We start from the raw sequence: 20,842 nt of genomic DNA on the forward strand, positions 1-20,842 counted from the left end.
ATCAAGAGAACATCCCCTACCTCTGATCTGGCAGACTCAATAAACACAAATGCTTAGTTTATAAATTATGTCTAAGTGTTGGAGTGTGCCCCTGGCTATTCTTACATTCAAAAAAAGCAATACAATTGTGTTGTCTGCTTTGCTTAATTTTAAAAATTATTTTTACTTTTGATACTTGAGAATATTTCAAACCAAATACTTCCCAAGTAGTATTTTACTGGGCAACTTTCACATTTACTTGAGTCATACTGTTTACAACTGATTGACTGAGGACTTTTTCCACCACTGTTTGTTTTGGACATTTATTTTTTATCAAATGTATTTGACAGGGACAATCTACTGTATTTCTGTAAATGTGCCAGATTTAGCCAGCTGGCTTTGTGATGTAACAAAGGTAGCTGATGATGTAATGAAAACAGACAGTTAAATATGTGTGTGTAGAACTGTTGCACATTTGCTCTGGAAATGAGGACCAAGCCTACTCGTCAAAAGGAGTGAATTGCACCTCCAATTGAAGTCAATAATAAGGTATGGACTCATGCCAATACAGTCATTATTTATATAGCTCTGTAGCTTGCAGTATTTTGAAGGAGATAAGCAAGGGAAAATGATGCTTTGGTTAATATTTCTCACGTGAAAGGAAACATGACCATGCTAACTGAAAAATGGATACATGAATATTGGTCAAATGTACCTACATCTTCTGAAACTGTGTTGGGCCTACTTGATAATTTAAAAAAAAGTCACATAGACGATGTCCATAAATTAGACAACAATACTGAACAGTTGTAGCCCGTTGGTGGTGGTAGGCTTCTGGCTGTGATCTCTGACCACTGTAACAGTGAATAGTGGCAATTTACCCGCGGTGTATAGGCTTGTTTACTAGGCTAACTAGTGCATTGGGGTGGGCTATGTGCAGCATGGGCATACAGGAAACCACTCTAGCCACTTAACTCACCTTGGCCACGAGCTCTATAGTTTACAGCTATTGCATCACCTACAAAGCATCAACTGAATGTTGAATGTCAGGTATTTTAATTGTCTGTATTGTCTACTTGTTAAATGTTTGTAAAGTCTTCATTTGTAATTGTTTGTAATGTCTTATCAATTGGTGTTGGACCACAGGAATATTAGCTAACGTTATAGCGTTAGCTAATGGGGACTCTAGTAAAGATTCACAAGACTGTTCACAGATTCACATTGATAACAGAATCTGATTGATAATCTTAAATCGAAGTTTGAGTTTTTTACTGGACAACCAACACTTGACAGATGGGCTAATCCATAGAAAGAAAATGTGATCTTGGATCTTGAACTCCCCTAGCTACATTTCGACATAATGTTCAATATTACTAGTCACTCTGTCCTTACGAACAGTAAATCATTGGGTCTGACTCTTTTGATTTAATGCAATTTCATCATCGATAGTGAAACAACCACCACATAATCGTCAACTCCCCCCTACAAAACATGAATTTATTTGTGGTTTATCCTCTTTAGCTATTTGGTATTAGGTGTGATCCTGACTTGGAATGGCCACGAAGTTACACATTGTTTTAGGAAACATGCATTTATTTGTGGTTTATCCTCTTTAGCTATTTGGTATTAGGTGTGATCCTGACTTGGAATGGCCACGAAGTTACACATTGTTTTAAGTCCAGTTAGTTTGGAAGTTGTGGTAAATGGGGGAGTGTGAGCGCGTGTCATGAGATGCTGCAGGTGTTGATATGGGGATGGATAGGCTACCACTGCCTTTAATTACTACGCTCTGCCTGCACCTACCTCAACTGGTACTCTGCTGCCTCGCTGTGGTGAGAGCACTAACACACTGAACATGATGGACAAGGATGCTCCATATAGCCATCCATCACTGTCCAGGCACAGTGGATGTAATACAGAATGACAAGATATGGTTTGATATCTCTTCTGAAACTGGGGTGGGGTTATTGAGTTCAGGGTTGTGTAATGGTTGCTTCCATGTCAGTCCTCAAAGATGAAATTGCATAGAATCGAATGAATCACATCCAATGATTTCCCGCTTTGGACATTGTTTTGAAAATGATGCTCCATAGCTGCCATACCTTTGATGTCATAAACTGTTACAGAATTCCCCTTCCTTATTATAAACTCTGATTAAAATCTAATCAAATCAAATCAAATTTTATTTGTCACATACACTTGGTTAGCAGATGTTAATGCGAGTGTAGCGAAATGCTTGTGCTTCTAGTTCCGACAATGCAGTAATAACCAACAAGTAATCTAACTAACAATTCCAAAACTACTGTCTTATACACAGTGTAAGGGGATAAAGAATATGTACATAAAGATATATGAATGAGTGATGGTACAGAGCAGCATAGGCAAGATACAGTAGATGGTATCGAGTACAGTATATACATATGAGATGAGTATGTAAACAAAGTGGCATAGTTAAACTGGCTAGTGATACATGTATTACATAAGGATGCAGTAGATGATATAGAGTACAGTATATACGTATACATATGAGATGAATAATGTAGGGTATGTAAACATTATATTAGGTAGCATTGTTTAAAGTGGCTAGTGATATATTTTACATCATTTCCCATCAATTCCCATTATTAAAGTGGCTGGAGTTGAGTCAGTGTCAGTGTCAGTGTGTTGGCAGCAGCCACTCAATGTTAGTGGTGGCTGTTTAACAGTCTGATGGCCTTGAGATAGAAGCTGTTTTTCAGTCACTCGGTCCCTGCTTTGATGCACCTGTACTGACCTCGCCTTCTGGATGATAGCGGGGTGAACAGGCAGTGGCTCGGGTGGTTGTTGTCCTTGATGATCTTTATGGCCTTCCTGTAACATCGGGTGGTGTAGCTGTCCTGGAAAAACTACGACTATAACTAAAACTATGGAGTTCATTGGCCTACAACACGTGTGTGTATTTGCCCTTAAAATGATATTGCTAGATGGAAGAAAATAATAAGATAGGCCTAAACTGTAATAAGATGTACTTGAAAGATACTATAAATAGCAGGAGACATACCTGGGTTCTAGACTGGTATTTAGGGCAAGCATTTTAGGAATATACATATGGTTAGTGTCAACTTCTACTTACACGTTAAAGCTCAGCATGTTGCTACATGTTTACTCATTGACTTCAAGTAGAGCATTGTTTGTGAATCTGAATAAAAGCCTAATAAAAGTGTATTGCCCCCAGCTTGGGCAGCACTGCTACACTGCTTTTTTGGGCTAAAGGTGTTTGTGACACGTGCATGTGTTCCAATGATGTCATAATTGTCTGTAGGTTCTATGTTGCCTATCAACTTGGCTGTCCTTCAGAAAGTAGATAATACTTGTATTTTCAAACAATTAATAAAAATACTAGCAACAAAACAAACTAAATAGATTTAATCCATTAATATGATATTGCCAGATGGAATAAAATAACAAGGTAGGCCTAAACTGTAATAAGATATATCTTATAGACTGCTTCAGTGCATTTGGAAAGTATTCAGACCCCTTGACTTTTTACACATTTCATTTTTTACATTACAGCCTTATTCTAAAATGGATTACATACAACATTTTCCTCATCAATCTACACACAATATCCCATAATGACAAAGCAAAAACAGTTTAGACATTTTTGCAATTTAAAACCGAAAAAAACAGAAATGCCTTATTTACATAAGTATTCAAACCCTTTGCTATGAGACTCGAAATTGAGCACAGGTGCATCCTGTTTCCCTTGATCATCCTTGAGGTATTTCTACAACATGATTGGAGTCCACCTGTGGTAAATTCAATTGATTGGACATGATTTGGAAAGGCACATACCTAAGGTCCCACAGTTGACAGTGCAAAAATCTATTTTAATTCCAGGTTATAAGGCAACAAAATAGGGAAAATGCCAAGGGGGGTGAATACTTTTGCAAGCCACTGTAAATGGTTCAGTTCACATAAACAGTCATTATTTTCAGTTTGAGAGATCATCCCGGGCTTTAACCCGTCTGCTGTAGCTGAGATGTCCCTGGAGGACATAGAACAACAAGACTATGATGTTTCTGACACTGAGACAGTCAGGTAAAGCCACTTACACTCAGTCCAGTTAGATATTCGTGTGGAGATTAAGAGAGAGAGACTAATAAGAAAGAACTTGTTATGGGGCAGGTCAGGCGTCATTCATGGAGTCATTTGTAGGGTCAAGTCCCCAGCCGATCTATTTGAACCGCTCATTATTTGTGGCCATGTATTAACTACTAAGTGAGTCTATGACATGAAAACAGTGGTTAGATTCTGCCATTGGGACTGCTCTGATAATGTTTCCATTCTCTCCTGCTTATGACCATAGAGCCTTGTCCCAGTCTCTAGACCTGCCTGTCTGTGTGGTGGATGACCACCTGACCTCTGAAGCTGTCAATGAGATGGTAAGTTGACCTTGTCATTTCATATTACAACATTAATCCAATAAAATGTTATAGTGATGCTATCATTGGCAATGTTGACATACCACAACCATCTCTGTTGTGTTGCAGTTGTTTAATTGGCCCAACGTTGCCAATGCTCCTCCACTCTTTAATAGTTAATAATTATTTCAGTATGATATTTGTTGTTTATTAAGTTTGATTATTTGCAATATAATTACATTTCTACCAGGAGCAGAGCAATTGTACCAGGAGCAGAGCAACCTCAGTGATGGAAACCACAGAAGAGGGAAAGCTCAACAATGTGGAACATCTGACACTTATGGACTTCCTTCAAAACCTAACTGAGAAGTATGTTCTGTTTTCTTTGGTACTATCACACCTTCAAGGAAATAGGATCAAATTAGAAACTGATCAATCGGAAAAAAAATGTCATTGCTAGAAAAGTTGTCACATTGCAATTTTGCCAAAACAACTGACACAAAGCAAGTATAACTTCACGATCAGGCAAATAATTAAATAAAAACAATTCTGCCACGCATCCTGATATGACAACATTTATAACAATATTGTTTTCAGGCAATGGAGGGGGATTCGTGAGGGCATGTTTGACCCGGTAAGATCATGTTACTGACAATTTAATCAGATTACCATGAAAACTCTGCCTAATGTTTAACCTTGTTCATAAGCTTTTGAAAGACGCACTATGCAACATTTTAAAACACTTCTTCTGTTTCTGGAATACAGCTGACAAAACAACAGCTTGCCGGCTTGTGTCTGAGGATTGTCCAGTTTTTATCGGACAAGCTGATGCAGATCATCATCCCAGGTCTTTACGAACTACTGGGCATCCAAGATGCTGCCTCCTCTCCATTGTCACAGAGATCTCTCACAGCGTCACTCACCAGTCTGTTAGACGATAAGACTAACACCAAGTCCCGCGTGAGATTTACTGAGGCTGGTGTACCTAAGAGGCCAGGCAGTCGAAAGTCTTACAATAGCTTTCGCATCCCGACTCCCTACCCTTCCTCCAACTGTATGGAGCAGGAAGAGGAAGAAGAGCAGGAATCACAACTTAAGTTCAAGGAGATTTACCTGACTAAGGGCAGTCTGGGCAGTGGAAGCTACCTGCCTAAGGGGGCCATGAGGTATGTTCTTAAAGGGAAATTTAACAACTTCATATTCATCTCCAGCATCACCATATGTGAAAATTACACATTTCCATGCACATTTCCACACATAGTAAAAAAAATATAGAGGGACGTAACTGTTTCCAATAGTGCTGAGAAATTAGTGCTTTTTGAGGTTGGTTTGGTTTCCATTCAAATATTTAAAAATAATCACGGTTTTGGATTTCAATACTTTTTTTAGACATTGAATGCACTATGGATTATGTGTGTTGAATGCTGTAACAACAGATGCTACTGAGCCAGATGTCTATGTGTCAGGGGAGAAGCTCCAGGTGGTATCTGATTTTAAGTACCTTGGCATCATACTTGATTCCAACCTCTCTTTTAAAAAGCATGTGAAAAAGGTAATTCAAATAACCAAATTCAACCTAGCTAATTTTCGATTTATACGAAATTGTTTGACTACAGAGGTAGCAAAACTGTACTTCAAATCTATGATACTCCCCCACTTAACATACTGCTTGACTAGTTGGGCCCAAGCTTGCTGTACAACATTAAAACCTATTCAGTCTGTCTACAAACAGGCTCTCAAAGTGCTTGATAGGAAGCCCAATAGCCATCATCATTGTCACATCCTTAGAAAGCATGAGCTCTTGAGTTGGGAAAATCTTGTGCAATACACCGACGCATGTCTTGTATTCAAGATCCTTAATGGCCTGGCTCCCCCTCCACTCAATATTTTTGTTAAACAGAAAACCCAGACATATGGCAGCAGATCCACAAGGTCTGCCATGAGAGGTGACTGTATAGTTCCCCTAAGGAAAAGCACCTTTAGTAAATCTGCATTCTCTGTGAGAGCTTCCCATGTCTGGAATACACTGCCATCAGACACACATAACTGCACCACATATCACACTTTCACAAAATGCTTGAAGACATGGCTAAAGGTCAATCAGATTTGTGAACATGGTCCCTAGCTGTGTGTTGCCGCTTTCCATGTTGTCTGTTGTCTGTAGCTTGTGAGGTGTGGAAACTTTGTTGCTTTTATGAATTTTGTCTTGACGCTTTTTGTTTTATGTTGCTCTGTCTGTATGCTACGTCTTGCTTGTCCTATGTTGCTCTGTCTGTATGCTACGTCTTGCTTGTCCTATGTTGCTCTGTCTGTATGCTACGTCTTGCTTGTCCTATGTTGCTATGTCTGTATGCTACGTCTTGCTTGTCCTATGTTGCTATGTCTGTATGCTACGTCTTGCTTGTCCTATGTTGCTCTGTCTGTATGCTACGTCTTGCTTGTCCTATGTTGCTCTGTCTGTATGCTACGTCTTGCTTGTCCTATGTTGCTATGTCTGTATGCTACGTCTTGCTTGTCCTATGTTGCTCTGTCTGTATGCTACGTCTTGCTTGTCCTATGTTGCTATGTCTGTATGCTACGTCTTGCTTGTCTTATGTTGCTATGTCTGTATGCTACGTCTTGCTTGTCCTATGTTGCTATGTCTGTATGCTACGTCTTGCTTGTCCTATGTTGCTATGTCTGTATGCTACGTCTTGCTTGTCCTATGTTGCTCTGTCTGTATGCTACGTCTTGCTTGTCCTATGTTGCTATGTCTGTATGCTACGTCTTGCTTGTCCTATGTTGCTCTGTCTGTATGCTACGTCTTGCTTGTCCTATGTTGCTATGTCTGTATGCTACGTCTTGCTTGTCCTATGTTGCTCTGTCTGTATGCTACGTCTTGCTTGTCCTATGTTGCTCTGTCTGTATGCTACGTCTTGCTTGTCCTATGTTGCTATGTCTTGCTTGTTCTATGCTGCTATTGTCTATATTGTAATTGTTTTTAATAACCTGCCCAGGGACTGCGGTTGAAAATTAGCCGGCTGGCTAAAACCGGCACTTTTACTGAAACGTTGATTAATGTGCACTGTCCCTGTAAAAATAAAAAATAAATAAATAAAATAAACTCAAACACATAATAAAACAATGAATAAAAGTCCCATGATGGTAGTGACTGTCCATTACTGTTTATGACTTATCAACCATCATTTACTTTCTCATATAAAATATTTATTTGATGACTTTATTATTTCATTCCAAGTCATCAACTCATCTCTATAGAGCTGCTGCTTATTCTGTCTGACAAAATCACTATTTTAGTAGTTCTTCTAAGTAAATAAGACCTACTTTTATGACCGCTGAACACCAACTGTCAATCACTTAGATCATGTATTTCCAGGTAGAGAATCCTCGCAACGCAACTGCTTTTTATCTCTCTCATGCATTCTCTCGTCTCTCCGTCTCAGTCAATGAGGTTTCCGTATCTGCTCCACACAGAGTGGACAAGCAAGTGGGCGTGCAATGGATTGTGGGAATTAATTGCCATATTTTCTGTGCTAAACTATGTAGAATATTGGCCTGTTGGAAACTACAACTCCCTACTACATTGCATAGTTCGTGCTTGATCTGATTTATCTCTACAGAAACTGAGCATCGAGCTCACAGAAGAAGAAAAAAATTAACTATATGGAATTCAAATAATTGAGCCGACGTCGGTCAATTAGTTGTTTAAAAACCGAAAAATAACAAAAATGTTGATTAAATGCTCAGCTCTAGATTCTAATGACATCATCAGTGTGCATCGTGTGATTTTAACCAATTATGAGTAGGCATTTCCTACTAATTGGTTGATGATGTCATAGAAAACACTTATCTTCCTCTTTCTTTTTTACTACAAAACATAGAAATGCCTGTTTTTCACATATGCTGATGTTGGGGTGGTGCTGGAGATGATGAATATGAAGTTGAAACATTTAGAAATTTCCCTTTAACATTTCTTCAAACTGCCTTGTATTTATGATTGTCCTTGAAGTTATTAGAAGTTACAGTATTTGAAGTTTATAGCAATTTGGATTTTTGTAGAGGATAGATATTGCCAGGATAGATGGATATCTACAGGCCAGTTTCAATACAAATGACTTATACAAAATACATTTTATTGGGCTTTAGAAATTAAGCAGTTAGGCTGACATCACACTAAGGTTTTTTCTCAGAGAAACAGCAGCGTTTTCCTCATTGTTTTCAATGGTGCAGATGTATTTGACACACTGAATGTGCATCACAGCCTTACATATTATTTGTTTGACTTTGATGATTTCTGCGTTTTTTTCCCCAAGGACTCTAACCTCTCTGTCTGATGTGCAGAAGAAAACAACCAACTCTGAGACGCTACAAGTCCTCTTGGGTGTCTCAGAGGACACCCTTGTCACCTGTGTGCAGGACAGCCTGCAAGGTTCTCTCTCCAAACTTGCATGCATGTCCAATTCTCCATCTGGAAGTGCAGGCTCTATGATGCTAACCCCTGCTGTAATGGCAGAGTTGGCTAAAGATGTCAAGTCGGCCTTATCAGTGGTCGTTAAGAGTGCCTCCGCAAGTCACACCTCTCTAGTGACACCGGTAAGGGGAGACTCACAGACCAAGGTGACTGAGAGCATGGTGAGAGAGCAGGCTGTTAAACTTGAAAAAGTTGACCAAGAGAGCAAGAGTCTAACAGGGCAAGTCATGACCACCATCTCTGACACAATGGTGGCTTTTGTTGACGAGAACGAACAGAATTTGCTGGAAGATCTGAAGGACAAGATCACGTTTTTGGCATCGCATGTTGGCTTTATTGAGGATCTTGATGCCCTGATAAGGAAATACGAGAGCAGCTACAATATTAGTGAATCTGGTTCCTCCTGCACGCTCACATCTAAGAGCATCCAAAAACTCTCTAGCCGGGAGTTTCAAACATCAGCAATACAAGCAGTGAGTGGAGTTCTTGACAAAAAAGTCAGTAGTTTGAGCTTTCCTAGTTCAGTCATTCAGTCTGAGTTAACAGGTGCTGTATCAGGTCAAACATTGTCTGGCATTGTAAAGACAGAGTCAATTCACCCAGTGGGCTCAGCAGCGTCAGTAGTTGTTAAGACTTTCGTGTCAGATATGAAGTCCTTGGCTGAATCTGAAGAGAGTCCCCAACAGAAGAGTGCCTGGTCTGCTGCTGTTCACATTTACCACAGCATCCAAAACAACTTGAAAGATTATTTCAGCAAGCTTCAGCGATGTGCCTTAAAGAGCATTGTCACATCTGATGATAACATCACAAATGCTGAGTTTAAGGAGCCAGTTCCACTTCCTTGCTTAAACATGAAATATAGGCCCAGTAAGAGTGAGCCTCAGTTGCCAGAGTCCACTGGTGCAGTTACTTTACAAAGAGGCCTAAGTGAGAGCTCAAAACTTCTTTGGGCAAAAACTGAGTCAGAAGAAAGCATGCTCCTTCTGACAACTTGCACCCAAGAAGTCATCTCAGAGCTTCTGGTCTTGTACAACACTGAGATGTCAAAGGAGGACGCCCTGTACACTGTTGGAGAAAAAGGATCAGGCTTCTCTATTGAGAGAGAGAAATTTGTAGAGGGTGTTCTGGCTCAGCTTGGGGATATTGCCCATTCCAGGGCCTCATCACCAATAGTATGTGAGTTCCCCTGTCAAATTGAGGACAGCAGAAGTAAGGCCACAGCTTCTTTGACCAGTCTGTTAGATTGTATTAGAAAACTCTCAAGTGAGGAATTTAAGAGAAATGCCACTCAAGCAGTGAGTGAGTTCCTAGTTAAAAAGTCCACCAGTAGCTTAACTAGTGCACAGCCTGCTTATTCCAGGTCTTGTTCCATTCAAAACCAGTACACATGGTCAAAGGATATTTGTGCGGATTCTGCTGCCTTTGGCATCATTGAAACATTTGTGGAAGACCTGCAGAGCTTGGCGCAACCTGCAGAAGTAGAGGAGAGAGAACCTGACCTCCAGGAAAATGCACAAAAGCTACAGAGCAGGATCTGGTCTGCTACCACTAGTTTATATAACAATATTCAGAAGACATTAAAGGACTTCATCATTCATCAGCGGAGGTCAGACATGCTGAGCAGAACGTCTAGTCATATACCCACAGAGGACTCTGGACATCTTGGGACTAAGGAGCACATTTGTTTGGCAAGCCAGGACTTGAGGCAAGCTAGTAAGAGTGTGCCTCACTTGCACAGTTTGAACCTTGAAGTGGCTCTACACAGGGGTGTCAGCGAGAGTTCAAAACTTCTCTGGACTGAAACAGACGAGGCTCTACTGACCAATAGTACCAAAGAGGTCATTTCAACAATCTTGACCTCATGCGAGGATCAGGCATCAAATGCACCTTGCTTCTCCACAGTAGGAAAGAAAATATCTGATATGTCCCTTGAGGTCAACATGTTGGTAGGTGGTGTTCTGTCTCAGCTGAAGGACATCTCCTTGTCAAGGTCCCCAACACCATGTGAAGACATGTTTGAACGTCTCCAAGGTTCTCCTGAGCGAACCTCTCCAGTAAGTCTAGATTGCAGCACGGCTGCCTCCAAAGGCATTGCATCTTCCCACAGTCTTTCTACAAAGAGCCTCCAAAAACTCTCTAGTCATGAGTTCCAAACTAAAGCTGAGAAAGGAGTGAGTGAGGTCCTCTCTAGATCATTTAACATTGTGGAGGAAGGTACAACAGATAAGTACCTCCAGTCTGTATCTACATCCACCACATCTACTGATATTATACAAACCATGGTGAAAGACCAGCAGGAGCTCACCCAGACCACCCAATCATCTGACATGGTATCTGGAACCTCCCTGCTCACCACTGGACAGGTTTCTGAGAAAAGAATCTGGTCTGTTGCTCGTAACATCTACAACAGTCTGCAAAGTAAGATTACGGAGTTTCTCAGAAAAGATCTTCAAAGATCAGACACAACACTTGGTTCAATCCAAATCTTTACATATCAAAGCAGTCCTGCATCACAAAGAGCAAGTCTCGGCCATCTTGAGGTCAACCAGAGCAGTGTTAGACCTGGTGGAAACGATGCCTGTGTGGACATTCCGCACAAATTACTACCTAAAACCACTAAGCTCTCAGGATCCATGCTGGAGGATATTGACACGATCCGTTGTAGGAGTGCTGACAGCCAAAATACAAGAAATACCTCTTCTTCACGCTCCTCCATCTCTCTAACACCTACTTCAAAATTAAGGCAGTCGAAATGGCACTTTGCTTTACCCGGGACTCCCATCCCCACTGAGTTTCCTGCTCAGATTGACTTTCCCATTGTTAGAAACACAATCATTGAGGACTTCTTTCACACAGAGGACTTACTTCCTGTAACCTTTGTGGACAAAGTCAGGCAAGCTGCTGGGGTGGTAGTGGACATTATGGTGGAAAGTGTTGAGAACACACAGGAAAATGGACAGGGTGCTTCTCATCTTGACGACCTCCGATCTGCTGTTAGGAAATTGAGAAAAATAATTTCCACTTGGACCATCCACATTTTCAGCCATGAATTGGTGGATAAAGTGATAGCCATTCAGGACAGCCACAGCACTCCACAGGTCTTAACATTGGAAGCAGCCAAAAGTGCTTCAGACTCCATTCTTTCAAGGCTGAAATGGGGAAAGGAACAATGTGCCATATCCAAGGAGCTCTCCTCTCAGCTTCTCCAGATATTTGCTGAAGAGACAGTGAAGTGCTTCCTGAGACAGTGGTCAGATGAGTATGAAAACATAAACTTTGATGTTTCAGTCCAGAACGATCCAAAGACTTCTACTTGCATGGTCATTCTTCAAATGATCACCAAAGCCACTGCTAAATGTTATTTTGAGTCCGCTACCAGCGTGGCCACCAGTGACATTGTAGAAGGCGTGTTTGATTTGGAAAGGGATACCATCAGCAGTACTGGAGAGCAGGTCCTCACCTTCAATACAAAGGTATAGTACACATACATCTTTCATGAATAACACTGCTGTTGACCTTTTATATGATTCTTTGTGTCATGGCATTGCACTGCTTCTTTGCAGTTGATATGCTGTACTTTAAGATATTTTCCCACCAACCAGGGTTCCAATAATGTTAGTAAGAACCTCTGTCCTCAAGAGTCTCTGGAGTACCAGCCTCAGAACATTTCCCCTACTGTGTACTTTACAGGTAAGCCCTGCTGCTGTTTAGGCTGCTGCTCAGTCAAGACTGAGACATTATCCCTTTACCATTCCACTAATTCATTTGGAAAGACGTTGTACTCCTCTGAGTTGTTACCTATGACATACTGTACTCTGGGCTGGGTGGTAGCCTAGTGGGTTAAGAGGTTGGGCCAGTAACCGATAGGTTGCTGGTTCAGAATCCCTGAGTTCACGAGGCAAAATCTGTCAATGTGCTCTTGAGCAAGGCACTTAATCCTAATTGCTCCTTGTAAGTCTCTCTGGATAAGAGTGTCTGATACATGAGTAAAAATGTAAATTGATGGCATGCTGGATGGTCTTTCGTTGCAGAGACGATGACAACATCTCATGGCTCCTTTTCTCCAGAGGGAATTTATGATATCGCATCGTCCTTCCCACTTGAAGAGAAGAGTCGCAAACCCTCCCTTTTCACCAGATTGTCTAGATCCATCACGAAAGGCTTTCTCAGCACATTCAAATCTTCAAGGAAAACCAAATGATTTAAATAAATTCCTCATTATAACAACGAGAGCATTCATTTGTTCAGATGAGAATCTAATTGTATTGGTCACATACGCCGAAAACAACTGTGAGATGCTTTATTACGAGCCCATTCCAAACAATGCAGAGTTAAAAATTAAGAAAATATTTTCTAAATAGTAACACAATAACAATAACAACGCTATATACAAGGAGTACCAGTACCGAGTCAATGTGCATGGGTGGGAGGTAGTTGAGGTAATACAGTATGTACATGTAGGTAAGGGTAAAAGTGACTAGGCAATCAGGATAGATAATAAACACAGTAGCAGCAGCTAGTGTGAAAGTCGGTCAGTGTCACAGTGAATGTGTGGGTAGAGTGTAGTGAGTGTGCATCGAGCCAATTCAAGAGAGTCAGTGGAAAACAATTAGAAAAATACATCAATAACAAAGGGGGTCAATGCAAATAGTGCAGGTGGCCATTTAATTAACGTTCAGCAGTCTAATGACTTGGGGGTAGAAGCTGTTCAGCAGTCTAATGACTTGGGGGTGGAAGCTGTTCAGCAGTCTGATGGCTTGGGGGTAGAAGCTGTTCAGCAGTCTAATGGCTTGGGGGTAGAAGCTGTTCAGCAGTCTTATGGCTTTGGGGTAGAAGCTGTTCAGCAGTCTAATGGCTTTGGGGTAGAAGCTGTTCAGCAGTCTAATGACTTTGGGGTAGAAGCTGTTCAGCAGTCTAATGACTTGGAGGTAGAAGCTGTTCAGCAGTCTAATGACTTGGGGGTAGAAGCTGTTCAGCAGTCTAATGGCTTGGGGGTAGAAGCTGTTCAGCAGTCTAATGGCTTTGGGGTAGAAACTGTTAAGCAGTCTAATGACTTGGGGGGTAGAAGCTGTTCAGCAGTCTAATGACTTGGGGGTAGAAGCTGTTCAGCAGTCTAATGACTTGGAGGTAGAAGCTGTTCAGCAGTCTAATGACTTGGAGGTAGAAGCTGTTCAGCAGTCTAATGACTTGGGGGTAGAAGCTGTTAAGGAGCCTTTTGTCCCAGAATTGGTGCTCTCGTATCGCTTGCCGTGTGGTAGCAGAGTAAACAGTCTATGACTTGGGTGGTTGGAGCCTTTTGCCAATCATTTACATATCACTTACTTTATTTTTATTTGATTTGATGTCATATTGTAAACGTATGTATCTGTTTTGCTGAAAATATGATTTTGAAAACAATGAATGTCTACAAGTGCTTCATAAAACAGTTATATTTATTTTTGTATTTTCAAAAGACAGCAAATAGTCAATCAAGTATCAACATAAGTGAAATGAAAGACAGATTTAATTTTCAGTGAATAATTGTCTTGTCCAGTGAGCAACTCAATGACATCGATTCAATGACATCATTAGATCACCTCCAAGAAGCATCTTCAACGTTCACCTGACAACCCATTGGATAAGACACATACACTAACCAAGTGTTTCTTACCTGTCAACAAGGTTGAGATCAGAAGCTTCTTCAATACCCCAGAAATGGAAAGGCTTTGAGACAAAGACAATCAACTGTCCAGATAATGCACATACACTAACCCGGACGTTCTACTTGCCCCACTGAGTTACAGCAAAGTTATCATTTATGCATGGGTCCACGATCCACTCATAGCTCTCACAGCTATCTGACAGTTCTCAGAATACTAAGGAAGAAGTGTGTGATATTGGATTTGGTATCCTTCCCACTCCCAAGTGATTGGCAGTCCCATATTGTGCCGCATAATTGGCCCAGCGTCGTCCGGGTTTGGCCATCATTGTAAATAAGAATTTGTTCTTAACTGACTTGTCTAGTGAAATAAAGGTTAAATAAAAAATAAACTATTTAAGCTGTCTGCTATGTTGCTGTGTAAATCCACACACTGCAGGGGAATGATGACACATGCTGTGCTAACACATCGTCACAGTAGTTGTCAGTTTTGTAATGTAAATAAAGAGTTTGTCAAATACTCTATGTGAAATACAGTATGTATTATTTCCCCATAATGCCATTATTTCATGTCTTGTGGTATTTTTAGCATTATTTCCCCCCTTATGTATCAGGTGTATTATTTTGACACTGCACAGACTCATTTAAATGAGCAATAATGATCCACATCTTAATAAAAGAGTTTTAAGGCAGCAGTGTTCATACTGTATTTTACATTGATTTCAACCACTATAGGTCTTCATCAGCAAGTGAGGATTTCTATGGATAAAAACTAGTGTTAAGTGTGGGGGGGGGGGCTCAATTAGACCCATGTCAAACACTTACAATCACGTACAGTACAACCACATTCAGTACAATCACATAGTCACATTCAGTACAACCACATAGTCACATTCAGTACAACCACATAGTCACATTCAGTACAACCACATAGTCACATACAGCACAACCACAGTCACATTCAGTCAACTGAATGATTCTAGAATAATAATAATTCCATTCACATTTGGCTACTACAAATAGCCAGTGAAATATGATACGTTTTTTGTTACTTGAGAATAGGAATGACTGAGAATCCACTGCCTGCCGTTGTAAACTTTCTGCACACAAATCAAACACAGTACTGACTATATCTATAAGCCTCATCCAAAGGAACAAAATTCTAAGTCGTCCGCATTGTTTCAGGCATCATCCGTTCCAAAGTCTCATCTTGTTCACTGTAAAAAATAAAAATAAAAACTCAAATAAGAGTTCCTTTTTGGACAATTCCAGGTTGTCCCTCCTTGTTTCAGTATGTTTAATCTGCCTAATGACCAGGATCCTGGTGTCTACCCAATGTGCTGAGCACTCCTCCTGGACAGAGTCCGCGCTACATTCAGCTGCTGCAACCATGGTCTCTGTGTGAAGGCACTGTTAGAGAGTCAATCAACCAGAACAAGGTTAGGAGACCAAATCTGTGTCCTAGCATTGTGAAATACTGTATATGTAATGGCCTCAATACATTAATGAAGCGCCCTTACATCCTATCCTCTCCCCATACTGAAACAACTTGTTAGGGTGAACCAATAAGACTGACACTATATACCTTCTAAGCATGATAGTTGGCTCATGATTTGTTTCAGGACTTGTTAGGGTAAACCTATAACAGCTTCTAACCCCAAGTCATAAGACTGCTGAACAATTAATCAAATGGCCACCGGACAAGTTCAAATGTTTTATTATTTGTTACTTTAGTTTATTGGGTAAATATTCTCTTCAACTCTTCTTGAACTGCACTGTTTGTTAAGGGCCTGTAAGTAAAGTATTTCACGGAAAGATCTACACTTGTTGTATTCAGCGCATGTGACAAATAAAGTTTGAGTTGATTTGATTATGTACCTTCTAAGCATGATGGTTGGCTCATGATTTGTTTGTACTGAAATCTATTCAGGGAGGATAAGGGTATATCACAGGCAGTGATGTAGTGGTAAAACCATTGACTGGTAAATGCTGATTGCCGTTCAGGATTAAAGAAGTAACGCTCCCTCTACTTTCAATGCATCTTCCACAAAAGGTGGGTAAATGCTTGCACAAAGTAAAATAAAAAGTGTGTAAACAGCTTTTACATGTGTTCCCCCCCCCCCCCCCCCCACTGATTATAGGAGGCTTCTTCTGACAGTATTCACACCTTTCATAAGAAACCTCCAGAGAAATATTCATATTCACCGTAGCTGTCATTTAAACTTGGACTAACCTGGCCAAGGCCAAACAGTATATGGCGTTTTCTCTGGGTGTGCGGTCGCAGTGGAGAGAAAAGGCCTCCAGTGAGGTGGTGAGTATCTGGGCGGAGTTTGGCGAGGCAAACACAGGTCTGAGATTGGTGTCTCTGGAAATGGGCGGGAGCGGGACTCTGCTCCTCCATTGGTTGCTGTTCTGATCCCCACTCTCATCCTCCTCACATCCCTTCCCTCCACATCCCCTCTTCTTCTCTCTTTCATCACTCGTGGCCACAGGGTGTTGCTTCGGTAGTTGAAGAGGTTTATCCTGGGATGCCAGGGCGCGGAGCTGGCAGGTTACATGAGATGGGCAGTTGATGGGGGTCAAACTTTGAGAGGCTGTGGACATCACCCTGATACCCGCCTTGGCCTCACTCCTCCTGGGCTTGGAAGACATCTTAGGGAGGGTGAAGCCGTCCACCAGGACCGTGTCGCCCACCCTGGTCCTGAACGGAGCCCTGTTGAGGCCCATGCAGTGCCTGGATGCTGCCCTCCTCTGCCCCAGCCTCACCCAGCCCTTTATCTGGAGGTATGTCCGCATGGGCAGGGCCATACCTGTGAGGACCACCACAGAGCACAGCTTGGTGGCCAGGTGACTCACACACTCCCTTTGGCCGTACTGAAGGGCGATCCTCAGGGGGTCACGACCCTGGGGATCCTGACAGGCAAGGGTCAGAACGCTGCTGGCGATACAGAGTTTGAGGATGGTGAGCTGGCCGAGCTCGATGGAGGCGACAGCGGGACACTTGGCGACGTCGGGGTGGGCCGTCTGGTGGCACCACTCACGGTAAGGGTGAACCCCCACCGGCTCAATGACACGCACCCCCCTCTCCAGCAGCCAGCCGGCCAGGTCCAGGTGGCCCAGAGAAGCAGCGATGTAGAGTGCCACCCGGAGCTGGAACCTGGAATAATACAGAATCAATGTATTTATAACACGTTTCAAGTTTTTTTTGTCAAGTTCACAAGATACAGTGGGTTATAAAACAGTACAGTAAAATGCTTACTTGCAAGCTCTTTCCCACAATGCAGTATTAAATATCAGGGTAAGAGAAAAAACATATGAAGGAAAAAAACACGAGAATATAAGCTATATACAGGGTCAGTACTATCATTATAAGCTATATACAGGGTCAGTACTATCATTGTAAGCTAAATACAGGGTCAGTACCATTATTGTAAGCTATATACAGGGTCAGTACTATCATTGTAAGCTATATACAGGGTCAGTACTATCATTGTAAGCTATATACAGGGTCAGTACTATCATTGTAAGCTATATAAAGGTTCAGTACCATCACTGTTGATAGTAAGTCTATCATACAGTTCAGTGTGTAGATGTGTATTCTGACCTCATCACAGGTCTCTCCCTAGACAGGTGTCGTTGGACGGTCAGTCTGTGTCCCAGGAAGCAGCCTCTGAGGGACTCCGCCCACCCATCCCAGGTGTCCAACCGTAGAGTAGCCCCTGGGAGACAGAGACACATGCAGGTTGTCCTCCTGGTTTCCATGAACCAAGAATGTGTTCCATACAGTCCATTTGTCTCTATGTTACATCCATAAGGTGTTGAGCCAGAGGACCATTGATCTACTGCACAAGGAAGGCCATACCCAGGTCAATGGCGTAGTCGTGCAGCCAGTTGCAGTCGTAGAGTTGCAGGCTGGTGGGAGAGCTCAGTCTGAAGGAGCTGACGGGAAGCCCACACTGCTGGGACACCAGGGTCATGAGCCTGGCCACAGACGTACTCAGGAGAAACACAGTGCCCAAGACTGAGAGGGTCTCCCCCGTCACGGCACTGAACACACACACCACCGGCTCCCGCTGAAGTATAAGACCATGGACATTCAGTAAATTCACTTGTTTTACATAAATACCTATGTTGTGTTTATACACCGAGTAAACAAAACATTATGAACACCGGTTCTTTCCATGACAAAGACTGACCAGGTGAATCCAGGTGAAAGCTATGATCCCTTAATGATGTCACTTGTTAAATCCACTTCAGTGTAGATGAAGGGGAGCGGACAGGTTAAAGAAGGATTTTTAAGCCTTGAGACAATTGAGACATGGATTGTGTATGTGTGCCATTCAGAGGGTGAATGGGCAAGACAAAATATTTAAGTGCCTTTGAACGGGGTAGTAGGTGCCAGGTGCACCGGTTTGTGTCAAGAACTGCAATGCTGCTGGGGTTTTTCACACTCAACAGTTTCCTGTGTGGTCCACCACCCAAAGAACATCCAGCCAACTTGGCACAACTGTTGGAAGCATTGGAGTCAACATGGGCCAGCATCCCTGTGGAACGCTTTCAAACACCTTGTAGAGTCCATGCCCCAACGAATTGAGGCTGTTCTGATGGCAAAAGGCGGGGTGCAACTCAATATTAGGAAGGTGTTTCTAATGTTTGGTACACTCAGTATATATAAGTTAGGAGTCATATAATTACAGGGTTAAGATGAACTGGCTCCTTTGCACTGCTCTTAGGTCTGGTTTGTGTTTTTACTGTTAATGGTAAAGGTTAGGATTTGGTGAGAGTATGCTGATCCTAGATCTGTGCCCAAGGGCAATTTCTATCCAGAGACAAATCAAAGGTCCATGCTATTTAAACTTATAATCTACCACCATCTCGTGGCTCAAACTTGTAACAACATTTTCTAATTAATGTGCTGTACTGAGTTTTGTTCTATCACATTGAACACTAATCTGGGTGCAGATTAATTAAATTGAAGACTAATCTGGGTGAAAATTAAATTGAACACTAATCTGGGTGTAAATTAAATTGAACACTAATCTGGGTGTAAATTAAATTGAACACTAATCTGGGTGTAAATTAAATTGAACACTAATCTGGGTGCAGATTAAATTGAACACTAATCTGGGTGCAGATTAAATTGAACACTAATCTGGGTGCAGATTAAATTGAACACTAATCTGGGTGCAGATTAAATTGTTAACAGAAATATTATGAATATGTATTTCAATGAACCCAAAGGGCCTCTTCTTCTCCTACTATACGGCCTGCTGTGCTCTACTGTACTCTGCTGTACTTTGCTGTACTCTGTCTGCTGTACTCTACTGTACTCTGCTGTGCTCTACTGTACTCTGCTGTACTCTGCTGTGCTCTACTGTACTCTGCTGTGCTCTACTGTACTATAAACCACTGGGTATACAGACTCTTCAGATACTGTTAGCGAACACCAGACTGAGGTCGAGGCGATTACATGGGGAAAAGGTTTATGACTGTAAGGGTGTTTGGTACAAAGGCAACACTACATCGGGCCACATTTCAGCTCTATCCCAGGTCAACCATACAATACTATAGATTTCCACTCTAGTCAACCAGCAAGAAGGAGAGACAGACAGAAGGTCTGGCTTTGACTATGTCAATGATGGGATGTGTAAGTAAGGATTAAGGAACACAAATAAACATTATTCTGATGGTTAAATTTGTACTTAGATACATAACCACTCTCCTCTGTTAGCAAATCTTCCACAGAACTTTGTGGGACAGAGTGAGTTCTGTCCCTGTCTGGCTCTGGACATGTACCCAGGGACCTCTGTACAACAACACTTCACACTCACGAAGCAGTGTTCTTACTAACCAATCACTCTACCATAACCATGGTCTCAGTATAAAGCAGTGTCCTTACTAACCAATCACTCTACCATAACCATGGTCTTGGTTGAGCAAGGGCAATATTACTTTAAGTCTCAAGCAGGGTGACCTCAACATACTATATATCGCCATACTATATACCACCACACTATACAGTGGGGCAAAAAAGTATTTAGTCAGCCACCAATTGTGCAAGTTCTCCCACTTAAAAAGATGAGAGAGGCCTGTATCATCATAGGTACACTTCAACTATGACAGACAAAATGAGAGAAAAAAATCCAGAAAAATCACATTGTAGGATTTTTTATGAATTTATTTGCAAATTATGGTGGAAAATAAGTATTTGGTCACCTACAAACAAGCAAGATTTCTGGCTCTCACAGACCTGTAACTTCTTCTTTAAGAGGCTCCTCTGTCCTCCACTCGTTACCTGTATTAATGGCACCTGTTTGAATTAACTAAATCACCTAATCATACTATATATAA

At 41.6% G+C, this 20,842-nt stretch overlaps 2 protein-coding genes across 3 annotated transcripts in view; both read right to left on the reverse strand.

The window, feature by feature from the left end:
• Positions 1-20,842, reverse strand: part of LOC110532571 (actin-like protein 6A) — a 758,238-nt gene that overhangs the window by 70,293 nt on the left and 667,103 nt on the right. The gene's annotated exons all lie outside the window — the stretch shown is intronic.
• The window catches only part of LOC110514871 (protein ANKUB1), a 30,837-nt gene continuing 25,648 nt past the window's right edge, over positions 15,654-20,842 (reverse strand). Inside the window, 5 exon segments of the mRNA XM_090182230.1 lie at positions 15,654-15,708; positions 15,806-15,901; positions 16,725-17,648; positions 18,096-18,210; positions 18,354-18,564. Coding sequence (XP_090038356.1) covers positions 15,654-15,708; positions 15,806-15,901; positions 16,725-17,648; positions 18,096-18,210; positions 18,354-18,564 — 1,401 coding nt within the window.

Source organism: Oncorhynchus mykiss, chromosome 1, assembly GCF_057628025.1.
Source record: "Oncorhynchus mykiss isolate SJ-2025 chromosome 1, ASM5762802v1, whole genome shotgun sequence".
Taxonomy (NCBI): domain Eukaryota; kingdom Metazoa; phylum Chordata; class Actinopteri; order Salmoniformes; family Salmonidae; genus Oncorhynchus; species Oncorhynchus mykiss.